The sequence below is a fragment of the Fusarium pseudograminearum genome, chromosome 1 (assembly GCF_000303195.2).
Source record: "Fusarium pseudograminearum CS3096 chromosome 1, whole genome shotgun sequence".
In the NCBI taxonomy this organism is placed as follows: domain Eukaryota; kingdom Fungi; phylum Ascomycota; class Sordariomycetes; order Hypocreales; family Nectriaceae; genus Fusarium; species Fusarium pseudograminearum.
The window spans coordinates 6,499,090-6,522,916 of record NC_031951.1 but is presented as its reverse complement, the minus strand read 5'-3'; the positions used below and the strand labels follow the sequence as shown (position 1 = coordinate 6,522,916).

Below are 23,827 nucleotides of genomic sequence, written 5' to 3'. Positions count from 1 at the left end.
AGGCAGAATGGAAGATCTTCAAATGTCAGCACTCTAGCTTGTAAGTCTACCGCATAGATTGGTGTGAATACGCTCGCTATCTTATTGACAATGTCGCGACGTTGAAGAAAAAAGGAGCTTAACCGCGACGCAGGGGCTTCCAGCTTGAGATTTAGATCCGTTAGTGATTGGCTAGAACCATTGCCAGGGTGTCAAGTCTCTTACCCTGGTCAATTGGCATTCGTCAACACGTTGCCTGTGTTAGGAATGAGTGTTGATCAAGGAGTATAGAATTTGTTCCAGCAAGGGATAAATGCCATGACATGGAGTTTGGCGTAAAAACTTATCGCCCATACTCTCTGTGACAAAGGAGGGTACTAATACCTGAAGGGTTTGTCATGGTGTTTGGTGATGTGGAGTCGTTAAAGCCTGCCTATTCCCGTCAGTACTAGACAAACGTGTGTTTTACCTTGCTTGATATGCAGTCGAGAAGCATAAATATTTTGTGGTCACGAGGCAAACTGTTCGGCGGTAAACTTGATCAAGGTGTAATGTATCTTAGAGTAGAGTTGAGATGAACTTTTATTCTGTTTGTGGGCTGCCTTCAAGAAGCCGGCCTACGGCTCAGAACGTCATCAGATATCACTCCCATCTGTCTTCGCAATATCGATTTCCACCACATCGATCCTACCCCTTCCATGTACGTCTAGTTCAAATAGGCTTTCCCATGAGGAAGCTGGTCTTCAGCGCGGCAAACTTCTCGGTGGTATCGCGCAGCTTATCAGCTGTCTCAGCGCTGAAAGCAAAGTTAACAGCGCGGCGACTGACGGGAGTGGCCCCATCGGTGGACTTGGGAGCGTCACGGCTTGCCTCAGCGACAGCCTCGCCATCGAGGCTACCCTGAACAACTAAAGAGTAAATGTTAGTATATAGTCTCAAGTGATGTGTCAAGTAAAGCTCGTACCATTGCCGGCGTCGGAACCAGCCTTGATGGAAGTGTCGCCATCATTATCGTTGGCGACAGCAGTGGCCATATCATCCTTGCCAGTGATGACAGGGTCAGTGTCGACGGGAGCACCAGTCCAAGGGTCGGCGGCGGGAGCAGGATCCGCTTCAACGTGCCCAGGGGCATCAGTAGTAGCAGACTGGCCAGGGCCCTGCTTGTCGGTGGCTACCTCAGTGAAGGAGGCTTCAGCAGCAGCTGAATCAACGACAGACTTGGTGTCGACATGACCCGAAGCATGCTCCTTGGCGGGCTCGTTGACAGTGGCGTCGTCCTTGGGAGTAGAGGCCTTGATTCCACGAGGGCAAGCACACTTCTGGTGCCAAACGGCCTGGAGAGCCTTGAGATTCAGGTCCCAGTTCTCATCATGGATTCCATTACCATCGAGTAGGATAGACTCGAGAACCTTGTAGTTCTTCAGTTGGCCTCCCGCACAGGCGAGGCACGGAGCCTGAGAAATCTCCGAGAGAGCGATGCCAGTGGGAACCTCAGGAATGATTTTACCGCAAGTGCCAAAGCAGCAGATGCAGTCGCCATGGGCCTCCTTGCAGACGACGTGTTCTTTGCCAATCAGGTGAAGCTTTCCACAGGAGGAGTACTCGTCAGAAGCGCTGCTTCGAGCGCACTGAGCGATGGTGATGATCTCGACACACATGGTGGCGAGTGGTGCGCGAGTAATCAACGAGTGACTGTTAGACGCACGCAAGTGAGCTGCAGAAAGTGGTGATTAGTACAAAGGGGATGGAAGGGAAAGGGAAAGGAAAGAAGAGAAGACTTCTTACCTGTGTACGAAAGACTCAAGACGAAAGAGTGGATGGCGTCTCAAGATGCCTGACGTGTTGTTTGGGTGAGGAAGGAAGAAGGAGGGAGAAGGGAAGGAGGAGGGGAGGAAATGTGGGTGGCAGCTAGCCCTAAGAATTAGGTAACCAAGGGACGCGGAAACTGGAAGGCACTGGACTGGGGTGGCCAACAGCTTCAGCACATGCAATGATGGAATCAAACAGAAGTTTTGGTGCGAGATCGGGGGTTGCCTGCTAGTTGTTGGAATCAGGGGCCCCTAAAGATGCCCTGGAGGGCGGTACAAGGTCACTCCGCAGAAGGGACTGCAAACAGTTGCAAACAGACACCAGCAATACGTCAGTTTAACTTGATTTGTAAACGGGTAATCGAAATGTTTGGGAAAACGGCCTTTGTTATACAACTGGACTATAGTTGGATGCTATCAAAGTGCTGATGGGGGAGAGTAACTGCATCAGGTATTCATCGTTGAAGTGATCTTAGATGCATCACACTGCTAAAGTGTTGGTTTGACAGATGCAAGCAAGTGTAGTCTAGCATCATGGAAGCCCATAGTATAGGCAAGCAAAGATGGCAAGCATATCTTGACCGTATGCTATCCAAGATCCGTCACTTCATGGCAACAGGGACACCGTTTGCATTAGTGGGGATATTCTATTGGATATGGAATATTCTGCTTGTGAAATTAGACCAGATAGTTGAACATGTAGCTCCACAAACACAAGTGTCTGACGTCCAGTACGTTCTGTAATTTCCGGTCCCGGACTTGGATCTAGACCGTAGGCTCGCGAGCTGCACACCGTTCTACCATGTGATTCTTCTGTGGCCCTTGGACTTGGCACCCTCTTAGTTCCAAAACCGGGGCGACGCAAACCATCAGTTAGGTAACTCGGCAAGAGTTTTGCCATGGTACCAAACCAAGAATTTATGAGTTGCAAAACCGAAGCTCTATGTACTGACGGACCTCTCATGCTGTGGAGGAATAATCGAAACCAAGTAAACATCGTCCTTGCCTGAGGCTTCACTGAACAAAGGACGTCTGCCACTGGAACAATAGCATACGAGATCACCATGTCGACTGGCTTGTGGAATTTAGATCATATCCTTAGGTTATTCATCTTAATATCCTAATGATTAGTGGCTGAACACTCTATTGCTCAGTGGAAAGGGGAGTCTAGGTCAGGGCGAAAACAGAACGAAGACATGAGATTCCCGCTAACCTATGCCTTATCTTTCAGGTACACCTCTACACTCTTTGTATAACGGATACATCATCTATCAAACCCGATCCATCCTGGAGCCCATGTTTATTCTGTCGAAAAACCGAGTTGCATTTGAAGATACAGCAATACGGACATGAAAGGTATCAAGAGATACGACAAGAATCCGACAATCCATCATACAGAGTTTCGCATCCTATCTCGCCTCTACATTTGACAGGTATTGGACCATCTGAGAGGCTCTTTGCTTCCCATGTCGATATCGAAAAGCAGTTTTACCAGTTACCGTTTCGTTGGGATGGAGGGTCATATTTCACCAACCGAAGATTCAAGACCAATGGCGAACGACACAAAAGGCTGCCATACACAAATGAACGGAAGCTACTGCCACTGGAACCGCAGTTAATTCAAAAGTCACAGGAGCCCCTGACATGATTCCCGTAAGACTGGCCTTTGGAAATACACACCAAGGCGAATTGTCAAGTGGCTCGGAAATTCTTTTACCACCCGTTCTTAAAGTTCCTTCTTGACTCCAAGTAGGTCTTGCCTTGGTTTCGGCGTTGCGAACCTCTCCTGCCAAAGTGCTGCCAGCAACAGTGATCAAATTTGTAGTCTTGTCAGTGTCGAAGCCAGAGACTGAGGTCGCAGTGGGACTTTTCTATTTGCTATCGATTAAATACACGGGTAAAATTGTAATGATCAGGTAACTAAGAAAATGAGCGAGATGTGGAGTTGGTATATATTTGCTGTACAGAAAAGAAGAGGAAGAAGATGGCGATGATCTTTGTGATCCCTTAGTACCAGGACAAGTGGGCAGGATGGTTGCCACTGGGAATGTTGTCATTGTAAATTTCATTTTGGATTTTTGCTCTACTTAAGCTCTGGCACCTGCCTACCTAGGTCTAAGTACTGGTAACCGCAAGTTTCGTGGAAGCTGAAGGTTTTATTTAAACTTCCAAATAAACTTTGCATTCTCGCATTGCGAGATATTTAACAACCGCAGTTTCCTTTCTTCTCCCCGAATTCTTTTCTCCTCCATCAATTTTCTTGTTCCCTTTGTTCTATCACACCTCATCGACAAAAACCATGAGCGATTCAGATCTCATGAATGAGTGGGTGGTTGTCCACCGGGAACGCAACGCCCCAGGAAATCAGCCTGACTCGGCTGCGGCATCCAAGACTCCTCACAAGAGTGACCTAAGAGAGACAAAGGAGTTTCGATACGCTTGTGCCGCAGAGATCCAGGGCAAGATTCGCAGCTATAATACGAAATTTCGACTGACGGCAATCAACATATCCGCCATACTGTTTATTCCCATATCATGCCTGGAACATGGGGGCTTGCTTGACCATACTATGAAGAACGGATACCAGCTCAAGGTGGCTCTCGATAATATCGCAATATTAGTTGGACACTGTTCGTTATAACCATCCTCTCCCTATCTACATATGCTAATATATCCAAGACCTCCGCAAGTCCCACGAGGATCTCTCAGAGTCCAAGGAAGAACCAGAAACAGCTAGACTTTGTACACAACAACAAGACGAGACTCATGACGCTGAGGGGCGACGGCCCTTAAAGAGAAAATTATCTACGAGAGAGACTTCACGAAAACGACATTCGCATCGAAAATATACTGATAATGAAGAGGATGACGACGCTGCTGGTAACAACGACAATACCAATGGAGAAACCCACGAATCAAACCAGGTTGGCCGGAGCGGGACTGAGAAAACCAGGTGCTGCATTCGGGATAAGTTCCAATGTGTCTTCACAGGTACATCATGCGGGGGACCAGTACACATACTGCCCTTCGCCTGGAATAAGGACGAGGTCAATAAGAAACAGACCATCTGTTCACTGAGAGGAGGTGTGGCCTTTTTCGACATGTCCGTTCTCAGTGAATTGAGCAGGCTTCTTGGTTTTGATTTGGGCTGGTCCGACAAATTTTGGAACATGGTCTACGTCAATGATCAATTATGTTCAAAGTGGCCTTTGGCATATTTTGGACTAAAATGCTTGAGCGTCAAGCCCAAACAGTCTCTGGATTTTGAGAGCTCAGAAGAACCAGATTTCGAAGTTGAGATTCAGTTGAATTGGCTTCACCGCCGGCGAGAGAAGCCAACTAAACTGATGTACCTGGAGGATGACGACAACGAGATGAGGGAGATGGCAGAAATGCAAATCAAACATGAGGATGATGCAGCCCCCCCGCCCACGGACTTTAGCACAACTATCATTTCGGGACACACTGTCGCTCTAAGCATGCCAGAAAGCGATGCCTTGAAGTGCAGGTTGATGTTGGACCTGCACTGGAACCTGACCTGCATTGCAGCAATGAGCGGCGGAGCTGAACATCCTGACCTGCTTCCTGAGCCCGTTCTTTGGGCAGGATACAGCGGCTTTTGAATTCACAACAGCGGATTCTCCTTAGGCAGACAGTATTAGTACAATATACTTTCTCAGGGTCATATTGGGAATTTTTAATTAAATTGAAAATGCCCTGGCTTTAACTTGGAGTTAAACCTTCCGTATATCATCTAGACTCAATGACAAAAAGAAAAGTAGACTATTGATAATTCATTTGACCCTCTAACGATTTATTAGATAGCCGAGTCTTATTACTTATACCCCGCTGACAGCATGCCGTTGTCGTTCAATTTCCTGGAAACATATGGTATGCCTGAACCTAAAGAAGGTTTTCGCCTCTGTGGCTGCTTCTGCCTGCCTTTGGCACATGTGATTGTTAACAACAACCTCGTTCTTTGGTGGTTGGTACAGCTTTAAAGACCGACTTGTTCATTGAGTCATACAAAGAAGGGCACAGAAACAACCTTATTCTTACATAGCATAAAAGAACTGCTCAGTCGCCCATGGCTTCTTCTTCTTCTTCTACTACTTTCAACACAAGCAAGAAACACTCTTGACGTGACATTCGAGTACAGAAATACAAAATCTGTTTGTCAAACTACAAATCAAGCAGTCACGTTTTTATTTGACATATTCACTTCTATCATCAATCTGGACTGGCTGATCCTTTTATTTCTTCCAACGTCTTTATCGCCTCGCCATCATTTCTACCGCTCACTTCATGCCCACGATGGCCGACCTGCCCGACACCGAGAGGCGACGTGCCTCACCGACGTACGTCGAACCACACAAGGGCGACCTAGAAACCACCCGGGAGGAGCGCTTTGAATGTGCCAAGAAGATTGAGGAGAAGCTCCGCCATGTCTATAAGCACACCTTTCCACTGACAGCAATTCACGCTTCCATCATATTGCTCGTTCCTGAGGGGTGCCTAAAGGATGGGGGCTTTCTTGACCCTGATGAACCATCACCCTCTCTGAAACAGGCCCTTCAACATGTCGCCGAGTTGGTCGGACACTGTTAGTGATGGATATTCACTCCCTTCCCATCTTATACTAATGCATTCCAGTCATCCAAAAGTCGAACGAGGATCGCTGGCCTGCCGATCCAACACAGCCCAAGCGATCAGAAACTGTCCCGACAGAGCGCTCTTTAAAGAGACCACGTGCCGCAATCGATTCTGGCAGTGCCGGACCCGAAAGTATCACCAGAGATGATAACGACACTGGCTGTCCATCTTACGAACCAAAGGAGATTCAACAAAGAGCAGCAGTAGATTGCCGCCAACGAGACAATTTCCAATGTATCTTGACGGCGACGCCCGGCGGCCAAGTGGCGCATATAGTGCCCTTGGCTTGGAATAACAACAAAGGCAATAGCGAGAAAACCTTTGAGGCCATAGTCAGAGCTGGAGCCTTCTTTAGCGAAGCCGTAGTAACTGACTTGGTTGCCCTTATAGCCAACACCTATTACTTAGGCGGCTCCAATAAGGACTGGAACATGTTGTCCTTAAATAAACGACTTTACTCCTGGTGGCCATAAGGCTTTTTTGGCTTCAAATGCTTAGGCATTAAGCCCCTCGACTCTCAGAATCCGGATAATGAGACGTCGGAAGATCAAGCAACAGAAGTCATGATTCAATTCAACTGGCTGGAATGCCGGCAGGGCAAACCCAATGACCAAGTCACCGTCATGGGTTCCAGTAACAGCATGGAGGACCTCGCCAAAAGACAACTCTTTCACGAAGCAAACGGAAACCCTGCCCCCGATCGTAACGAGAGTGGCATTATCGCGGCTGGGGGTATGGACGCCCACACGGCCATTATTTCAGGACATGTTGTACAAGTGCTTATGCCTTTCAGCGATGCTAAGAAATGCAAATTGATGATTGACCTCCAGTGGTATCTCATCCAAATCGCGGCCATGAGTGGCGGGGCCAGGCATCCTGAGCTGCTTCCACAGCCCTATGTTTATGACCCCTGCAAGCGTTTGAGGCGATCTAGTTCGTCCTGACCTTTATCGTTTTTACTCATATACTTAAGTTCTTTGTTGTTTTACCCTGAACGTTGGAAGCACCACCACGTATCACATCCACTATCACTACCCTTTCAGTACACATCTACTACCGTTCAAGCCTACATGCGCTGCGAGATGCTTCGGCAAGAGCTGACTGGCCATACCGGTGGTGTCATCATATCTCTCGATGATCGCGATCAAGAGTAGAAATGAGTCATCGCCGGATACTGTTACTCTGAAAGAGCGAGTTTGGTCTAGTGAGGAAGGAAGTCTTAACGGTGGGTGAAGTTTATATAGTTGCTACTGGTCTTACAATATAATTTGGTTTCGAAACCCCTTTAAACACTATTACTATAGATACTCTAGGCTGGATAGGCAGATAAATTAGACTATTGGGACATTCTTATAAGCTTAATGCTCTTCGCTATAGGTGCACATATATATCAGGCCCTCCATTCTATGACTCTGCCCTGGGTTCACTTGGGTACGGAGCAAAGAACAGCTACAAACCACCTCATTTGAGGCTTGATTGTGTCAGCTACCGATTTATTTAAATATACCTTCCCTGAAAGCCTCAAACAAAAATGGAAATCATGTGACATGACAGTTGCATACTAGACGATTCATAGGTGTCAACCTTACAATGCTCTGACACCCGCGATAGGATATTTGCCTAACTTGGTTTGGTACGACCTAAAACAACACCTCAGTTAGGTCTTGATTTATGTTAGTGCGATAGGCAATGTCATTACTGAATTACATGTACTTACGAGTCGGAGGTAGCTAGAGTCTTGTTAGATGATATACTTGTTGTTCCTCTGCACCTACACGACAATGACTTTTTCATGCCGACACCAGCCAAGTCTATTCAACTGATTGTAGATTTAGATTGGAGTTTTACTAGCAAACCTCAGTCGATTGACTACAATCATGACCCCGAAGCCTTTGGGGAGTTGCATTGTAAAATTGAGGATTGTGAGCCGAAGTCTATTGCCTTCCTTCCAAGACTAACTAAACGAAATGGGAGTGGCCACAAATGCTGCTTCAGATGATGATCATGATGTCGTAGGCTAGCGCTGATACGGTTTCATCTTAGTAGGTAGGGTGTATCGAAGCTGACTTGGTCCGTCATCCTTCGTTCATCTTGATCGCTAGGCACCATAAAGACACTTAGTACCTTGTAGGTACATGTGATCACTTAGGATTTGCTCAAGTTATCAAGGTACATATCCCGAATCATCGTTACTGAACATCAGAGTCTGCGGAATCGGATATCGTTTCAGACCGCGTTTTACAAAAGCAGATTGGTGCATTATAGCGACACACGACATGGCGATGTTCCTCTTCTTGATTCTATACAATAGCCTACACCTAAGCGTGCATGGCAGTCTTCCAATCATTTTACTTTCTCTAATTGGATGTCTGCTTCAGAGCACAATGCCGCCTTTCGATTCTAATTACCACTTGCGTTGAGGCTTACCGAAACGGTTCGGGGCTCTCTCTTCATCCTTCTTGATTCGTTCGCAGAGACCCACGGGATTGCTGACCCTCTCACCAAACACCTCTTCGTCGAACTTCTCATTGACAGTATTGACACGATCGCCGGCAACCGCCCGCCCATCCTTGATGATGTTGAACGCTACTGTTTCAGGGATGGAGTTATCCCAGATCTTCTCCGGCACCATGTCCGATGTGACCTTTCGACCTCGCAACTGCCACTCTTGGTATTGATCGTAGTCGCCCCAGCCGGGGCCGACTTTTCCGGGACGTGGGTACTTGATGTGGTGGCCTCGAGAGGTGGCAGTCAAATGACTGTGTTCATGATCAAGGGGTCCAATGAACTCCTTTGAGGTTGCGACAACAGCTTGGGCACCATCCTTAGAAGTAAGGAGACGTTCGGGTGTCCAGGTGATATTGTCTGACTTCTCGGAGATCGCTATCCCAGTTTTGAAAATTCGGGAAGTGTCGTTCACGGGGTTGTCAGTCGTATAAACATCATGTATCAAGGAGATTTTGCGCGTCTCAAAATCTGTTCCTTCTACCAAGGGACTTTTACGAACATGGAACTCCTTCCATCCTTGTGCCTTCCACTTGGGCAGTTCGTCGAGGGTGATGCGCTTCGTGATAGAGTCCGCTTCCGGGGATAAGACATAGATCCATGTCTTGTCTCGATGTTTGTCATCAGAGGCTAGGGGTGACGGTACGGCTTGGCATCGTACTCGGAGGTCCTTCTTGTCATCACCATAGGCAACAATCAACGAGGTCTGATCCTCCTTCTCCCGTTCAAGCATGCGCATCTTGGTAGCATGCTGTACCTGACTTTTGTTCCAGTCTTTGGAATACGTGTACTCCGGAGGATATCGTAGATCCATCAATGCCTCCTTCATACGGACTGGGTCGCATTTGGCAGAGTCGTCGACGGCTCGACCGCCCTTCGACGGAGGGGCAGGAGCGGTTCCGACAGGTCGAGATGATGCAGACGTCGCCTTGGAAACTGGTGCAACTGGATCTGCCTTTGCCAGTCGTTGTTTCGGGGCTACCGCCGGGGTAGGGGGAGCCGATCGTCGGGAGGTATGGTCGATAGACTTGGGAGCAGAGGCCTTCAATCAGCTTGGGACATTTTGATCACAACATTTGGTCTACTTGCCTGTTGCGTCTCGGGAGCACGCGCATGGGGCGGCTTGCCTCGGAACGGAAGAGAAGGAATCTCCTCCATAGTTTTGTCGGTCATGTTGATGGACAAAAGAGGCGACGCAATAGAAACGTTGTTGCCAGTAAAGGTGAATGTTGCGATGTCGAAGAGAGATTTTACTACAGCTGAATTGTTTTGGAAGAAAAATCAGGCTGTGAGTGAAATTTGGTCTCTGTGTGACAGTCGGCTTTTGAGAGCGCTGGCACTCCCATGGCAGTGCATGGAAAACGAAAGTGACCATACCCCTCTTCCAATCATTAAACAGAGAAACGTCATGAACAATAATACTGGCATGAATATAATTCCCATATGGTTGATTTATAAAAGATCAATTCAAATGTAGACATATTCACATAACCATCTGCGTTTACAGCGTCGGCGATGTTGATGCGACAAATGGGATATTGCGACTAGGACTGGAGGGATACGAGATGTAATTCTTCGGGCACTTTATTGTATTCGGACCGGACTTGTATTATTCGTTTTTTATACATTAAATAGTAGGCGTTGCTATAAATTAATGCCGCTATAATTATCCTCTTGATATTAATGTCCTCTAATCGTCCCATCCTTCGTTCGCTGTGAGATGCTTAGGTAATGTGATGCCAAGATGCATTGACAAGCTGTCACTGATACCTGACTGGGTATACCAGTGGGGTCGTCCTAACTCCATTTATGCTTGCTTACCAGTATATGTCTAATTCCACATCTTCAATCTATCCCAATTCATCAATAGCTACTAATTGTCATCATGTCGTCTTTTCAATATTCAGCTCTTGACCCTGAGCAACTTCGGTTCTTGGCGTTACATCCTGGAGCTCCTCAAGATCCCCTCGCTGGTACTCTATTTCTCGATGATCTCGACCAAGACTGGGAACTGCCTTACTATCAGGCATTATCCTACTGCTGGGGAGATCAGTTATCGCCAGACAGTATCATTCTGAAAGAGCGGATTTGGTCTGATGAGGGAGGCAATCTCGACATTCGACGAAATCTAGCGTCAGCTCTCCGACAACTTCGCCATCCAAAGGAAGAACGCATCATTTGGTGCGATGCCATCTGTATCAATCAACAAGACCTCGCCGAGCGTTCTTCACAAGTAAGACGCATGAGCAAAATTTATAGACTTGCTAATAGGGTCATAATATGGCTTGGTCCCGAAACCTCTTGGAGTACTGTCGCCATGGATACTCTACGCTGGGCGGATAAACAAACTAGCTCTGACCGCTCCCTTCCGCTGAGCAGAGAACAATGGACAGCGATAGAGCACCTGCTCGACTTGGACTGGCATAAACGCCTATGGACTTACCAAGAAGTAGGTCTGGCAGACCAGGAGACTTGTACTGTCAGGCTCGGCTCTGAGGAAATGCTATGGACCGTTTTTAAGGACCGTCTCCAGTTTGTGTCTACGTTCAAACAGGGAGAGCCTTCCTTAAGGTCTGATCCTGCTACATACAGCTTAAATGTGGCTACATTTACCCTAAAGGCCATCGCAAACTCGATGAGTATCACTGCCGGAGATTTGATGTTACCAGCTTTTTCAGCTTCGCTTTTCGAATGCTCCGATGCCCGTGATAGGGTATTCGCCTGCCTCGGTTTCGTAAAACCCGAAGTAGTACAGACCATCGAAGTTGATTACACCAAGTCTGCCAAAGAGGTTTTCACTTCCGTGTGTCTTGATAGCCTCGTCCGACATCAGTCCCTCGAGTTTCTGGGTTACTGCAGAGCACCTACTAGCCCTAGCTGGGTACCTGATTTGGAGAACACCTTCGGTACACCTTTATTTGATGGTAATGTGGCACCAAGGTCCATTCCTGAAGCAATTCTTATTGAACCTGGCGTGTTAGAAGTAGCAGGGGTTCTGTGCGATGAGTTAGTAGGAATTCCCCGGCCGTTGCCCGACAATATTTTTCATACAGACAGCTGTTGAGTATCTGCAAGACGTTGCTGATGCAGTGAAGAGACTTGGCAGTAGCGATTTGCTCCATAACGATACGCACTTCAATCAATTGATTATGGCAGTGACCTATGGACGTGTTCGAGATCATTACATGGAGAAATTGGGTCCCCTGAACGGGAGTCTTCTGCCATCCCTCGAAGATTGGAGGAACAGGATACGAGTACTGATCGATGGTGACTTGAACGGCGGTGATGATGGTACAGAGTGGCGAGAAATGGATAAAAGATTGATGCGTTTTGTACCGGGTGGATCTGCATCTCGGTGCGTGAAGACTCAGAAAGGAACTTTCATAAGGGTGACACAAGGGAGTCGCGAAGGTGACTTGGTGGCAGTCATCCTTGGTCTACAACAACCACTGGTTCTGCGACCTGGGACCAAACCAAACAGCTACTCTGTTATAGGCACGTGCTACCACCCGGGACTTGCCAACGGGTCAGCACTACTGGGCAACGACTTAAGTGGCTGGGAGAGGCTATGGGATCGGAAATGCTTCGAGGCTGCTTTCTACAAGGAGGGGTTTCCTGTGCGTTATACTGACCCACGTCTTGATGGCATCCCTCTTGAGGATGGTTTTCACGAACGAAGTAGGGTAATCCGAGGTTGTAACACTCCAGTCTGGGTGCATGAAGACAACGAAGGCGAATTTCAGGCCAATGATCCTCGTATGTCGGAAGAAGCATTGATGAAGAGGGGTGTGCCAGTGAAGAGGCTGAAGTTGATTTGAGATCTATGAGTATGACCATCTTGCGTTTAACCAGGCCACTCTAGACAATAGGAATGTTAGCCCATAGAGCTTAGGATGCATAAACAAATCACATAAAGATCTAGTCTAAATATCATAAATCGTCCCACTCATTTCGTCCCTTATGTTTTCAGCAGCCATTGTGTCTGCTACCCTGGGACTGGGATAGTTAGGCAGCAGAATTAAAAATTGGATCTTTCTCCATACCAAGACAGGCCGAGAGAAGCTGGGAGACGTGTTGTGGTATTCAATGTCGGGGTATGTTCCACCATCTGCAGATTAAAGCTTGGCTGTGCTGGTGATCGGTAGAGTTTATTCGAACATTGTAGTGGGTAAAACTTGGCTTTGGTGGTTGGTGTAGAGAGAAGCTTGTTTCTCCACGTGAGATTTGGGATGGTCCAAGACATTTGGACATCCGATGTCACTCCCGCGGAAAGACAAGAAGAAAAAACTTGCTGTGAGACAAAGGAAAATTGACGTCAAGAGTAATCCATGTTTGCTGGACGGTCTCTGACGCACGCCCAGACTAGCGCCAAGGTACCCTTGTCGCGTGAGGGTCACCCATTTAAGCTTAATCGAGTAGAGTTTTGGAAGCCCCACGGACAAGGGTCTGGTTCCTTTCAAGGCTGTCGATCGTGGTAGAGGAGACACATCTTTCAGCTTAGCGGGGGAACGGATTTAACAGTTTTGGTGAAGCCGGTGATTCTGGGTTGATCAATTCAATTAGAGTCAAACTTTATTATGACAATTCAACGAAAGCCCGCGTCTTGACATTTGGTAGGTACGTACCTATCCAATGGTGCCTGCCTGTTGTGGTATTCGAGAGAAAACACCAAATTCCATCAAAGGAAGGAGCCCCACTGCACAAGACACAACGGCATAACGATCACATTGCATAAATCTTCCTCTTTCAACATCGTCACATCCGCCGCGTCATCACCAAGAAACTATCCAAACCCGACATCAGCAACCAAAAAGACCACAATGAGCAGCACTTCTTTCTCACGTTTTCTGGGCCAACGTCATGTACCGGGTTGCCCAGACAAGGATACACCGAGCCTTGAGCCGCGCCCAGCCAAACAAAACGGCACTCCAAGACGTCGATCATCTTGGCGAACTCTCCACTCCTCCAGCATCCAACGCTTTGCTCATCGCGTGGAGGAAGACTCAGGCCTGGGATGAAGTTCTATTAATTGAGACGTTCTTCTCCAGATTTTTGCTTCTGTTCCTTACAGTCAAGCATTCGATCAACAGGAATCCGGGGCCCCAAACTTTTCCCCAGACCCCAAAGCTTGTTACTTCTGTCTCTGCGGCTCTATCTTGTCTTGCTTGAGCAAACGTTCTTGATCAATCGGCATCATGCCGTTGCCCAAAGTGGACAACGAAGCTCCCAACACGGAGGATTACATCAATGACAGCCATCGCAACTCAAGCAGCAATGGTACCTTTGTCAACGACAACCCCAACAACAACATTGGCGGCCAACGCCGCGTCTCAAAGGCCACTCTGCTGCGCAACCCTCTAGCGGGTATGACCCGAGCAGAGCTCCTTGCTGACGTTGACTCTTTCGTCGACGCCAGGGGTCTTCAAGAGCATCGCGAGGACTTCCGAAAGGGAGCTCTGGTTGCTCAAGTCAACAATACCCCAGGCGCATTTGAGAAGATTGACATTGTCACTGAGGAGGAGAAGGCCGTTCTCCGAAAGGAAGAGACATCTCGATGGCACCAACCCTTTGCCTTGTACTTCCTCTGCACGCTTTGTGCTGGGTCTGCTATCGTGCAGGGTATGGACCAAACCGCTGTCAATGGTGCTCAGGTATGTCCCAGCGAAGCTGTAATCTTTTTTAACAATCTAACTGAATCTCCAGATGTTTTATTTTGAGGAGTTTGAGATCGGAAACGAATGGATGCAAGGCTTCACTAACGGAGCTCCTTACCTCTGCTCTGCTCTCATCGGATGTTGGACTAGTCCTATTCTTAACAAGTATACTGGTCGTCGCGGAACTATTTTCATCTCATGTGCTATATCGACTATCACTGGTTTCTGGATGGCCGCTGCCACCTCGTAAGTCCTCATCTTTTACTCTAGCTATCACGCTAACTCGATCATAGTCTCCCTAACTTCCTCGCTGCACGTTTCATGCTCGGTTTCGCCGTCGGAGCTAAGTCCAGTACAACCCCTGTATACTCCGCTGAGTGTACGCCCAAGAACATCCGTGGTGCTCTTACCATGATGTGGCAGATGTGGACTGCCTTTGGTATCGCGCTTGGTTTCATCGTCTGTGTTGCATTTCAGAACGTCACCATTATCGGCGGCCCAAACTCTCCCTGGCGATGGATGATGGCGTCGACCTCTGTCCCTCCGCTGATCGTCATGTTACAAGTCTACTTTTGCCCCGAAAGTCCTCGCTGGTATATGGAGCGGGGAGATTTCAACAAGGCTCTCCGTTCTGTTCGAAAGCTTCGGTTCAACTCTGTCCAAGCCACTCGAGACATGTACTACGCCTACAAGCTTCTCGAGATCGAGCGAAGCGAGAGAGAGGGACGAAACTTGCTCAAGGAGTTCTTCACTGTCCGTCGTAATCGACGTGCTGCTCAGAGTGCCTGGTTCTGCATGGTAAGTCAAAACACCTTTAACTCTATAAAATATGTGCTAATTAATAAGTTCATGCAACAATTCTGCGGAGTAAATGTAATTGCATATTATTCAACTTCAATCTTTCAGGACGCCAGCTACAGTCTGTCCGAAGCCCTCCTCGTTTCAATGGGAGGAGGTATCATCAATTTCCTCTTCGCCATCCCTGCCATCTACACCATTGATACCTTCGGCCGAAGAAACTTGCTTCTTGTCACATTTCCTCTCATGGCTGCTTGTCTCTTTTTCACTGGCGGCGTGTTTCAAATCGGGGAACAAAACCAACAGGCTCTCATCGGTACAGTTACCACAGGCCTTTACCTCTTTATGGCTGTTTACTCGCCTGGTCTGGGCCCTGTGCCCTTCACTTACAGTGCTGAGGCATTTCCCTTACACATTCGAGACATCGGTATGGCATCCAGTACCGCCATTACATGGGGATTCAACTTCATCATCAGTTTCACTTGGCCAGCTCTGCGTCGCGCGATGGGTAACACAGGCGCTTTTAGCTGGTACGGCGCATGGAATATCTTCGGTTGGGTTTTCTGCTATTTTCTTCTCCCCGAGACTAAGAACTTGACTCTTGAAGAGCTGGACATGGTCTTTGGTGTTAGCAACAGAGAGCATGCTTCTTACTACGCGAGGAAGTTACCCTGGTACCTCAAGAAGTACCTCCTTCGGCAGGATGTCCCCCCCTTCCCTCCTCTTTATGAGTTTGCTGCCAATGATGGACACTACCCACAAGAAAAGCCTGACGCAAAGCATGTCGAGGGGAACAATCTGACTCCCGACTCTGGAGACAAGGAAATCATGTCTGAGCGCAGATAGACTTCAAGAGTATTAGAAGGTTATCTTTCTTAAAGTGAGGTCACAAGTGGATTTTAGTCAATTTGGAGGGTTGAAATGAAGAATAAGAAGACGACTCGTAAATTAATTACATATTACCAAAATTCTCACATTCCAACCAAGACAATACCCATTTACCAAACATATTACAGAACTCTAATGCTCACTCTGCTATCTCAGGAACACAAAATGTGCCCCTTCTCTAGTATTAGCTCCCATTTATCGATGTTTAACTTGTTAAACAGTTTGTTCTTGTGTAGAAGTCTCTCCAATTCGTACGAAGAGCAGACGGTAATGGGTGCTTAGCTAGCAGTCTCACTCGTCTGAACTTTGTTCGTAGATGCCGGGTCCATCTAGACCCCCTGCCATATTGTTCGGAGTAGACTCGTCATAGGATTCGTCGGAATATGTTGCTGCATCAGTATATTCGGGTGGGCTGGCGCTCTCCGTTGAGACAAGGTCCGGTCTTGCTCGTCTCGACGTGATAGGCTTCCGGCCTAAGATGGTGTACGTTTCAAGGAAACATTGTTCTACTACACTAGCGGTGGTGGTTGAGGTTACAGTCTCAACAATTGTGTCAACATCTTGTACTTCCTGAATGGAAACAATTGTTACGTCGATAGTAACCTTGGCAGGCGGACCGGCGGCGGTGACAGTTCTGCGGCAGTGACCTTTATATCAGGCGAAGTTAGTATGTTGTCATATGGGACAGTGAAGAAGATGTGTCTCAGTTACGTACCCATTGTCTCTTCAATGATAGTAGACACTGAGATTTCGGTAACGGTCAAAGTTGTAGGCTTAAGTCTCTGATTCATTCCTTAATATTCTGTCCTGCTTATAGAAGCCTTGTACGGTCAACTAACCTTTATTGAAATGGAATGGATCTCATTCGTCTCGGTTTCAGTAGATCTCGGTATATAAATGACGTTGTCCTCATCCTCAGCACCACAGACTGATATGTGGCTGCCGCAAGACCTGATCACATTCCCAGCGCCGGCACCAGATTGACCTGCTCTCCTGGATGTCATGGAAGATGTTTCTGTGGTATGACTCGAAGCATCGTCGCCTAGAGTTGGTTACGAAAAGAGGCCACGGATGTAAGAGCCAGGGTAAAGTAAAATATTACTTACGAACTGATGCAGAAACCAAGCCCATCAAACAAAGGCTTGCCATGATGGCGGCTCTAAGATAGGTGTGGTGCAACATAGTGAAGAGATGAGGACATAGAGATAGAGGGATTGATTGGGAGAGAAGGCTCTGCTGGTTGATTGAGAATGAAGACGGAGGGGAGAGAAGAATATTATGTAGGATCACGGGAAGAAAAGGGTCGAGCATGAAAGGAATTGCTCTGGGGCTCAAGCTATGTCACCCCTTGGACGTGAAAGGTCCAGGTCAAGCTATAGACGCGCCTAAGCTAGCACTGAGACTCAAGGAATTGAGTTCGACCAAGACTCAACTGTCTACAGAACTCTTATCACATGTTGTGCCTGTGCTACCTTTCTTTGGAAGGGAGTACCTGGTTATACGTGAAGGGGCAAGGGTATGTGATGATTGCGTTGCGATAATGCCGGAATGTGGGTAATGAATGTGATCAAGAACTATGTTCAGCAAGACTAGAATGACTTGAGAACCATCCCTTGCCTCAAAGTTATAGTATTGATCGGCAGTATGGCGTTGTGGGTGGCTGGCTGATCGCGGCCGGTAGGTTCACAATGTCATAGTTCAGGCGGGGTAGACTTGGCCAAGGCGAGATGAATACGAAATTGGTATAGTTGGCGTTCAGTAATATCTAAGACAGAGCTGAATGTTGATTTCTGGAGACCGTCAGCCCCTTGATGGACTCTTTCACGGACATGATTGGTGTTCAACGGGCCGGAAACGCGATTCTCGATGAGTACCTACGTACAGCTGGATCAAGATCGAGTAATCCTGAGCGAAATGATTATGTTGCCCTATCATCCCACCTGAATAGGTATGGATCAGAGATCTATCAGCCAACCTTCCATAAGCCAAACATGGTTCCATGACTGACTTGCGACATAACGACTCATTGACTAGAAACCTAACTGTTGTCTTGAAGTACTGCAACGATGTTAGGGCTAATGTTATCTTGCTCACCGCCATGAACAGATTAGAAGCCTAATGCTAGTGGTGATTCAGGATGCACAAGAAATAATGCAGTACGGATAAGCTTTAACTTTGCGATCCGAAGGCGTATAAAAGCAGAGGTCATCCTGAATAACGAGTCTCTCATCTCCTTCTACACAACTAAAGACGTCAGAAATCATTACTGAGTACCTCAAGATCATTCTACTTCTACCAATCATGGCTTCTAACAGCATCTTCAGAGAGCTTCCCCGGGATATTGCCGCCGTCGTATTCCACGGCAAATCCTACATCTTCTTTGTCAACTCCAACCATGAGCTCTGTTATCTCCGCTCTCCTCAGGGTAGCAACAAAGACTTTGAGCATCACATTGTCGAAGTCAAAAACGGGAACCTGAAAGTGAAGTGCGGAAGCAGACAGGTTGCTGCAATGGCCTGGATGGGCGACAAACAACAGGAGGTATGTTTGTCATCGACTGTCAAAGAACACTCTGACCTTGATAGATCCGCATTTACTGCGTCGCCCCGGAAGACGGGCAGTGTGAGAAGAGGGGTTACATTCAAGAAGTTGCCTTTAACAGGGCCAATGGATGGGAGTTGGGTACCCTTGGGTACGATGATCCCAAGCAGTGGATTGATAGCGACGCCTCTCTGTCATCTTGCGCCCTTGTTTGGCCAGACAAGCCGAACCAGCCAGACCTTTCCTTGTTTGTCTCAGGAAAGGATCAGAGAGGATGTCCAAAGGTGGCAAGGTATTTCTATGATTGGCATACGAACAGTGGTACCTGGGTGGAGGATGGCGTCATCAGCAAGAAGGTATCCAACTGGTAGGCATATGATGTACCTCCCTCGAGGCGAGAATGGATGTCTTGGGTGGGAATAGTAGCTATGTGTAAAGGGAGATTGTCTGGTAGTGTCAGAGTAACTTGTTATTGATGAATACATCATATTTGGAGGGCTTTAATGTGCATCCTCGTATGTATTTCTTAGCTTCCCGATGTATTAACAGCTATCTCTGAGTGTCAACCCCCATACTTCCACTGTTTCGTCATCATTATCGTAGACGACATTGGTCTATAATGTAATTTATGATGATTTTGAGACAATATTTCGTAACTTTTCCTAGGAGGATAAACTCTGCATGACGTTGCTGTAGATCAGCAGTATTCCCATACGATACCGCGTCGCTTAGATGTCTCTGGTCTCGACGTCCCCATCGCAGCCCAGCGTTCGGTTGTATCATTTCACAGTTGGACTGTCTGTTTGTTGTAGTTCAGCCCGCCACTTTGGCAGCCACAGATGACCCCTTGCCAGGGGCTAACAACCCGCATCCCTAGACGGAAGTTTCTGTAGTTGGTCTCAAGCTTAAGTGTGTTGTTAAACTACGTATGGTATGTAAGGCAGATGAAATGAGCCTAGTTCTGTTGTCTCAACCGGATATTCTAGATAATTCCACTGTCATCAGTACTGTTGTCAACAGAGACTGTACAAGCTTGCGGGTAATAAACAGGGATTGGTCATATTGTCTCAGTTGTAAGACGTCTTGATGTGTGGGTGGCTACATAACTGTACATTGACGCGTGTTTCAATGTTATATCGCGTAGGCTACTCGCCTGTCAAAGTGATTTGTCAACTCCAGCACATCTCTAGGGAGGGGCTGCACAAGCATTCAAGATTCTAGCTACCCGTTTCGTCACTCTCCCTCCAACAGAACTTTTGCTAGTATGTGCAGATAGGTGTCTTAGTTGAAGATATACACAAACCGCGATATTGTGACTGAACTAAATGATCGTGATAATCAGTTTCTGAGACTGGACTGACCCAATGTTCAAGTTGAGACGGTGTCGGTAAGATTATCAGAGAACAACTTGTTATCAATTTTCTTATGCACTATCCCACGTTAGCACAAAAGTAGGGCAAAAGAGCCCCTTCATTAAAACGGCCACTAACTGAATAAGCGTGAGTTAGTGGTACTTTGACATGCGGACCGTTCCACGTCACAATCTGAAACCGTCTAGAACATTTCGGGAACGTCAGCCAGCCTTCTTTTTGTGTCGGAATGTCGGAATGTGACTTGTTGCCTATATCCGCAGACGTGCATACTAAGCCACTGCGAATCGCGTGACTGATTAACGAAAGAGGCTGGCTGACTGCAAGCCATCCATTTGAATAGTGCCGATTCATGCATCGCAGAATTACACAGATATCTTATCCCCCCGCCACGTCCATCGTCTGCAGGTCAGCTGCACATCCACTTTCTCATCTTGGACGTTGCCGTAGACGATCGAGATCGATTGACGAAGAGACTGAACCCTAATCCAACTACTCGGCACCTTAGGTCAAAATAGCTACAAACAAGATATGCATATCGCTAAACATTGTAGGTAGGCGTGCTACTAAGGCGCTCTTGTAGTGGTCTTCATGGCAGAATATCCCAAGTAGTGGGCTTGTGAATTTCTTCAAATTGGAACATCAAGGGAGATGAGCTGAAGCCAGTTTTCTTGGCAAGGAGGCAACAATCAGCCCCATGCAAAGTGCAAATCTAGACCTGGTGACGCGATCTCCGCATCGTTCGACTTGGTAAGTGGAAACATCAAACAATATCCTGCGTGTCGGTATTGAATTGCGATGGCCAACTTGATCCATGGCCTCCACAAACGTCGGAAAGCCATCAGCGCTAAATATGTCCAGTAGTTATCGCATATCACCAACATCAAAATGTCTTTTCTGATGTCTCAGCTAATCGATGTTGTCATCTGCGTGACAGATGTTTGCTGCGCCTAGAATCACCCAGAAACGACCTCAAGATATTTCCACGTCAGGCTAAGCGGCGAGCTTATGGCTTCAAATAGCAAGCTGGAGTGAGTCAATCTGAACTCATACGGACGCCCAGGCACTCAGATGTAGGATCCACCAGGTTCAGGCTTGACTGGAACGTTTACTCGTATGCTATTGACCGGAAGTTGACTATTCTGGTAAAGACTCCCGAATAAAGCGGTTCTCTGATGGAAAGAAGAATTCTACAGGTACGTAATCATACTTCGATGCCCGAGTTAGATGTATTTCGGTCAAGTATTTGCTTGCCACTGTGATACTTCGTACTCACCGCCAAATGCCTCTGGTGGACTATGGAGACTGTTGAGATGCATCAACAGATATCAACAATTTTCTTAATTCCATCTTCGGTTGTTTAGGTATATTAAGCCACAGAGAAATGGTAATGATATATCAATACGAGTAATCTTAAACCTGAAAAACAAATTGACATGTCCTCATCGAAGTTGAAGTTTTCTGTAAGAGATAAACACCTGTTGAACCTTTTCTGTGCATGTTGAAACATGAGGCAAGATCCCCGATGGTGAGGACCTTTCGTCTTCTCTCATACTTAGTTTCAAGTGACTTGATCAATGAAGATGTATGTGGCTAGCTGATACCATCACACTTGAAGTAGCCACAACGGGCATTGCCTTCTGTTATAGGGATCCTCCGACGTCAAGCTATGTAAAGTGGCTGGCTAGCATGTCGGTATCTAAAGTATCTTGACAGAGTACGCATGAGCAGAGCCGAGTGAGGATATGTGTACACCTTTGACAATTCTATCCCTCGCACATTCGTTCCAGCCTCAGCATCAACCTCTCCACCGACTTTTTCGGAACCTCGCATCCACAAGCCCGTTGCATATCACAGCCCAACGAGGTCTCTGAAGGTGCTGAGAGCAGAAGCTAAGAGCACACCGGACCGCTTCCATCATCAATACCCCTGGTTCTTTACGTCCATGTCACATTCTCATCAGCTGAATCAAGAGGCAAAAACAAAAATGGAGATCCCAAGCCCAGGCCCAGACCTCGTCTTGACGCTTCTATTCCTCTGCCTCGTCCTAGTGTGCATGCTCTGCATTGGCTGTCTGATCCTGGTCATTCTTGTCATTAGACTCACTATTCACGTCCAACAAGGTCCACCAATCGAGATCAAGGAGACGAAACATGGTCACAAGGAGGAGGTTAAGCAAGAAGTCAAGAAAACTATAAAGAAGTTGGGCGAACCCGTCCAAGAATTCTTTCATTCAGCACAAGATCATCTCAAGCTTCCAAACAACCCATTCACAAAGAAACCAATCTCTCGATCTCTTCATCTATCATCCGAAATGGCTTCTCACGTTCAGGTACCCGCTCTTTACCCCATACTACCCTCAAATCCATTCTAACGATGCAACTTAGAACATGGTCGCTGTTGCCCTGCCTGACGGCAACACCATCATGTTCCAAGTCAACAAGGACTATGACTTGGTGTATTACGAGAGCCGAACTCCTACCGAGAGTGGCTCAGGCAGGAGAAAGTATGATTCTGACATCTTGAAGATCCGGGGAAAGCCTGTCAGGGTCAACCCTAAGCTGCCCGTCGTTGCTGCTGTAGCTTTCCAGCACGGAGACTGTTACGACGGCAAAGCTCATGTAAGATCCACATATGCACTTGCACAATGCATCATTACTAAAACATAAGCTTCAAGGTTAGAGTTTACTACGTCGACAGGGACTCGTTCGCGATTCGCGAGGTCTACCGTCAGGGCGGCAACGGTGAGCCCTGGGATGACGCAGAACACTTCAACAACAGGGGCCTGGTCATTTCACCTCAGAGCGGTCTGACTGCGAACGTCTTCCAGGCTCCCAACAACAAGAAGAACTTTCAGATCAAGCTGTACTACCTGCGCGACAACGAGGACCCCCACCCTGATGTTGCTTTCAACGTTGTGGCTATCCAGGATCTGTGGGATACACGACCTAACATCACCCAGACCTAATGGGAAGGTCATCATCGCGTATTGAATTGAGATAAGAACTCGTCGACCGTGTTGACTAAACAACAATGGTACTGGGGGTGGAACTGCAGTTTCGAAGGGATATAGTGGACGTGTAACGTTGGCATTACACTGGTAGCTCAGAAAATTTAATCCAGTCACTCCTTTACTCTATATTTTATGAAACATCATGTGACCTTGCACCGTGAGTTTGGTACTTAGGCAGGATATAATTGAACCTATACTGAAGAGCAATGCTCATTGAGTTGCTATTTCGTGATGCTTGCCTATAGCGCGCTTTATATCAACTCTATGCAGCGTCGCAATCATGCTTTATCAGGCCGACTGTACCTCTAATACAAATAGGTCAATAGTAAGGTAAGTACCGCAGATCAGTACCTGTTTCGAAACTAGCCAACGCGAACACGAAGGAAATATTTGATGCTGTGTAACGGCAGACGATTGGATCTAGTACTGGTAGTCGTGAAGCCGGAACATGCAAACGCAGCCTGATCTATATCAACACAACTTAATTGGCGCCCCATCCTTGCCGCTGTCAGCACTACCTACTGGGTAGCAGAAAAGTTGACCTCCTAAGTTTTAGGTTACAAAAATAAATAGCCTAAAGAGCATAGTCTAAGTAGCATAAGCTGACCTACTAATTTC

General features: G+C 47.2%; 9 protein-coding genes across 9 annotated transcripts; 6 read left to right on the top strand and 3 right to left on the bottom strand.

Moving 5' to 3' along the window:
• Positions 1 to 690: 690 nt before the first annotated feature.
• On the bottom strand, positions 691 to 1,637 carry FPSE_09770 (uncharacterized protein; the record flags this gene model as incomplete). Its single annotated transcript, XM_009262887.1, has 2 exons — positions 691 to 887; positions 944 to 1,637. The coding sequence occupies 2 exons, from the start codon at positions 1,635 to 1,637 to the stop codon at positions 691 to 693; spliced, it is 891 nt and encodes a 296-aa protein (XP_009261162.1).
• Positions 1,638 to 4,086: 2,449 nt separating this feature from the next.
• Positions 4,087 to 5,410, top strand: FPSE_09769 (uncharacterized protein; the record flags this gene model as incomplete). The annotated part of the gene is made up of 2 exons (XM_009262886.1): positions 4,087 to 4,417; positions 4,467 to 5,410. The coding sequence occupies 2 exons, from the start codon at positions 4,087 to 4,089 to the stop codon at positions 5,408 to 5,410; spliced, it is 1,275 nt and encodes a 424-aa protein (XP_009261161.1).
• A 691-nt stretch (positions 5,411 to 6,101) lies between these two features.
• Positions 6,102 to 7,384, top strand: FPSE_09768 (uncharacterized protein; the record flags this gene model as incomplete). The annotated part of the gene is made up of 3 exons (XM_009262885.1): positions 6,102 to 6,390; positions 6,441 to 6,674; positions 6,939 to 7,384. 3 exons carry the CDS (start codon positions 6,102 to 6,104, stop codon positions 7,382 to 7,384), a joined length of 969 nt encoding a protein of 322 aa, XP_009261160.1.
• Positions 7,385 to 8,025: 641 nt separating this feature from the next.
• On the bottom strand, positions 8,026 to 10,118 carry FPSE_09767 (uncharacterized protein; the record flags this gene model as incomplete). Its single annotated transcript, XM_009262884.1, has 5 exons — positions 8,026 to 8,080; positions 8,158 to 8,170; positions 8,216 to 8,251; positions 8,868 to 9,923; positions 10,031 to 10,118. 5 exons carry the CDS (start codon positions 10,116 to 10,118, stop codon positions 8,026 to 8,028), a joined length of 1,248 nt encoding a protein of 415 aa, XP_009261159.1.
• Positions 10,119 to 10,830: 712 nt separating this feature from the next.
• On the top strand, positions 10,831 to 12,763 carry FPSE_09766 (uncharacterized protein; the record flags this gene model as incomplete). Its single annotated transcript, XM_009262883.1, has 2 exons — positions 10,831 to 11,869; positions 12,102 to 12,763. 2 exons carry the CDS (start codon positions 10,831 to 10,833, stop codon positions 12,761 to 12,763), a joined length of 1,701 nt encoding a protein of 566 aa, XP_009261158.1.
• Positions 12,764 to 14,140: 1,377 nt separating this feature from the next.
• On the top strand, positions 14,141 to 16,243 carry FPSE_09765 (uncharacterized protein; the record flags this gene model as incomplete). The annotated part of the gene is made up of 4 exons (XM_009262882.1): positions 14,141 to 14,596; positions 14,649 to 14,845; positions 14,893 to 15,397; positions 15,446 to 16,243. The coding sequence occupies 4 exons, from the start codon at positions 14,141 to 14,143 to the stop codon at positions 16,241 to 16,243; spliced, it is 1,956 nt and encodes a 651-aa protein (XP_009261157.1).
• A 333-nt stretch (positions 16,244 to 16,576) lies between these two features.
• FPSE_09764 (uncharacterized protein) lies at positions 16,577 to 17,434 on the bottom strand (the record flags this gene model as incomplete). The annotated part of the gene is made up of 4 exons (XM_009262881.1): positions 16,577 to 16,932; positions 17,001 to 17,067; positions 17,125 to 17,327; positions 17,392 to 17,434. 4 exons carry the CDS (start codon positions 17,432 to 17,434, stop codon positions 16,577 to 16,579), a joined length of 669 nt encoding a protein of 222 aa, XP_009261156.1.
• Positions 17,435 to 18,586: 1,152 nt separating this feature from the next.
• On the top strand, positions 18,587 to 19,197 carry FPSE_09763 (uncharacterized protein; the record flags this gene model as incomplete). Its single annotated transcript, XM_009262880.1, has 2 exons — positions 18,587 to 18,826; positions 18,871 to 19,197. 2 exons carry the CDS (start codon positions 18,587 to 18,589, stop codon positions 19,195 to 19,197), a joined length of 567 nt encoding a protein of 188 aa, XP_009261155.1.
• Positions 19,198 to 22,183: 2,986 nt separating this feature from the next.
• Positions 22,184 to 23,164, top strand: FPSE_09762 (uncharacterized protein; the record flags this gene model as incomplete). The annotated part of the gene is made up of 3 exons (XM_009262879.1): positions 22,184 to 22,528; positions 22,584 to 22,817; positions 22,874 to 23,164. 3 exons carry the CDS (start codon positions 22,184 to 22,186, stop codon positions 23,162 to 23,164), a joined length of 870 nt encoding a protein of 289 aa, XP_009261154.1.
• Between the last annotated feature and the right edge of the window lie 663 nt (positions 23,165 to 23,827).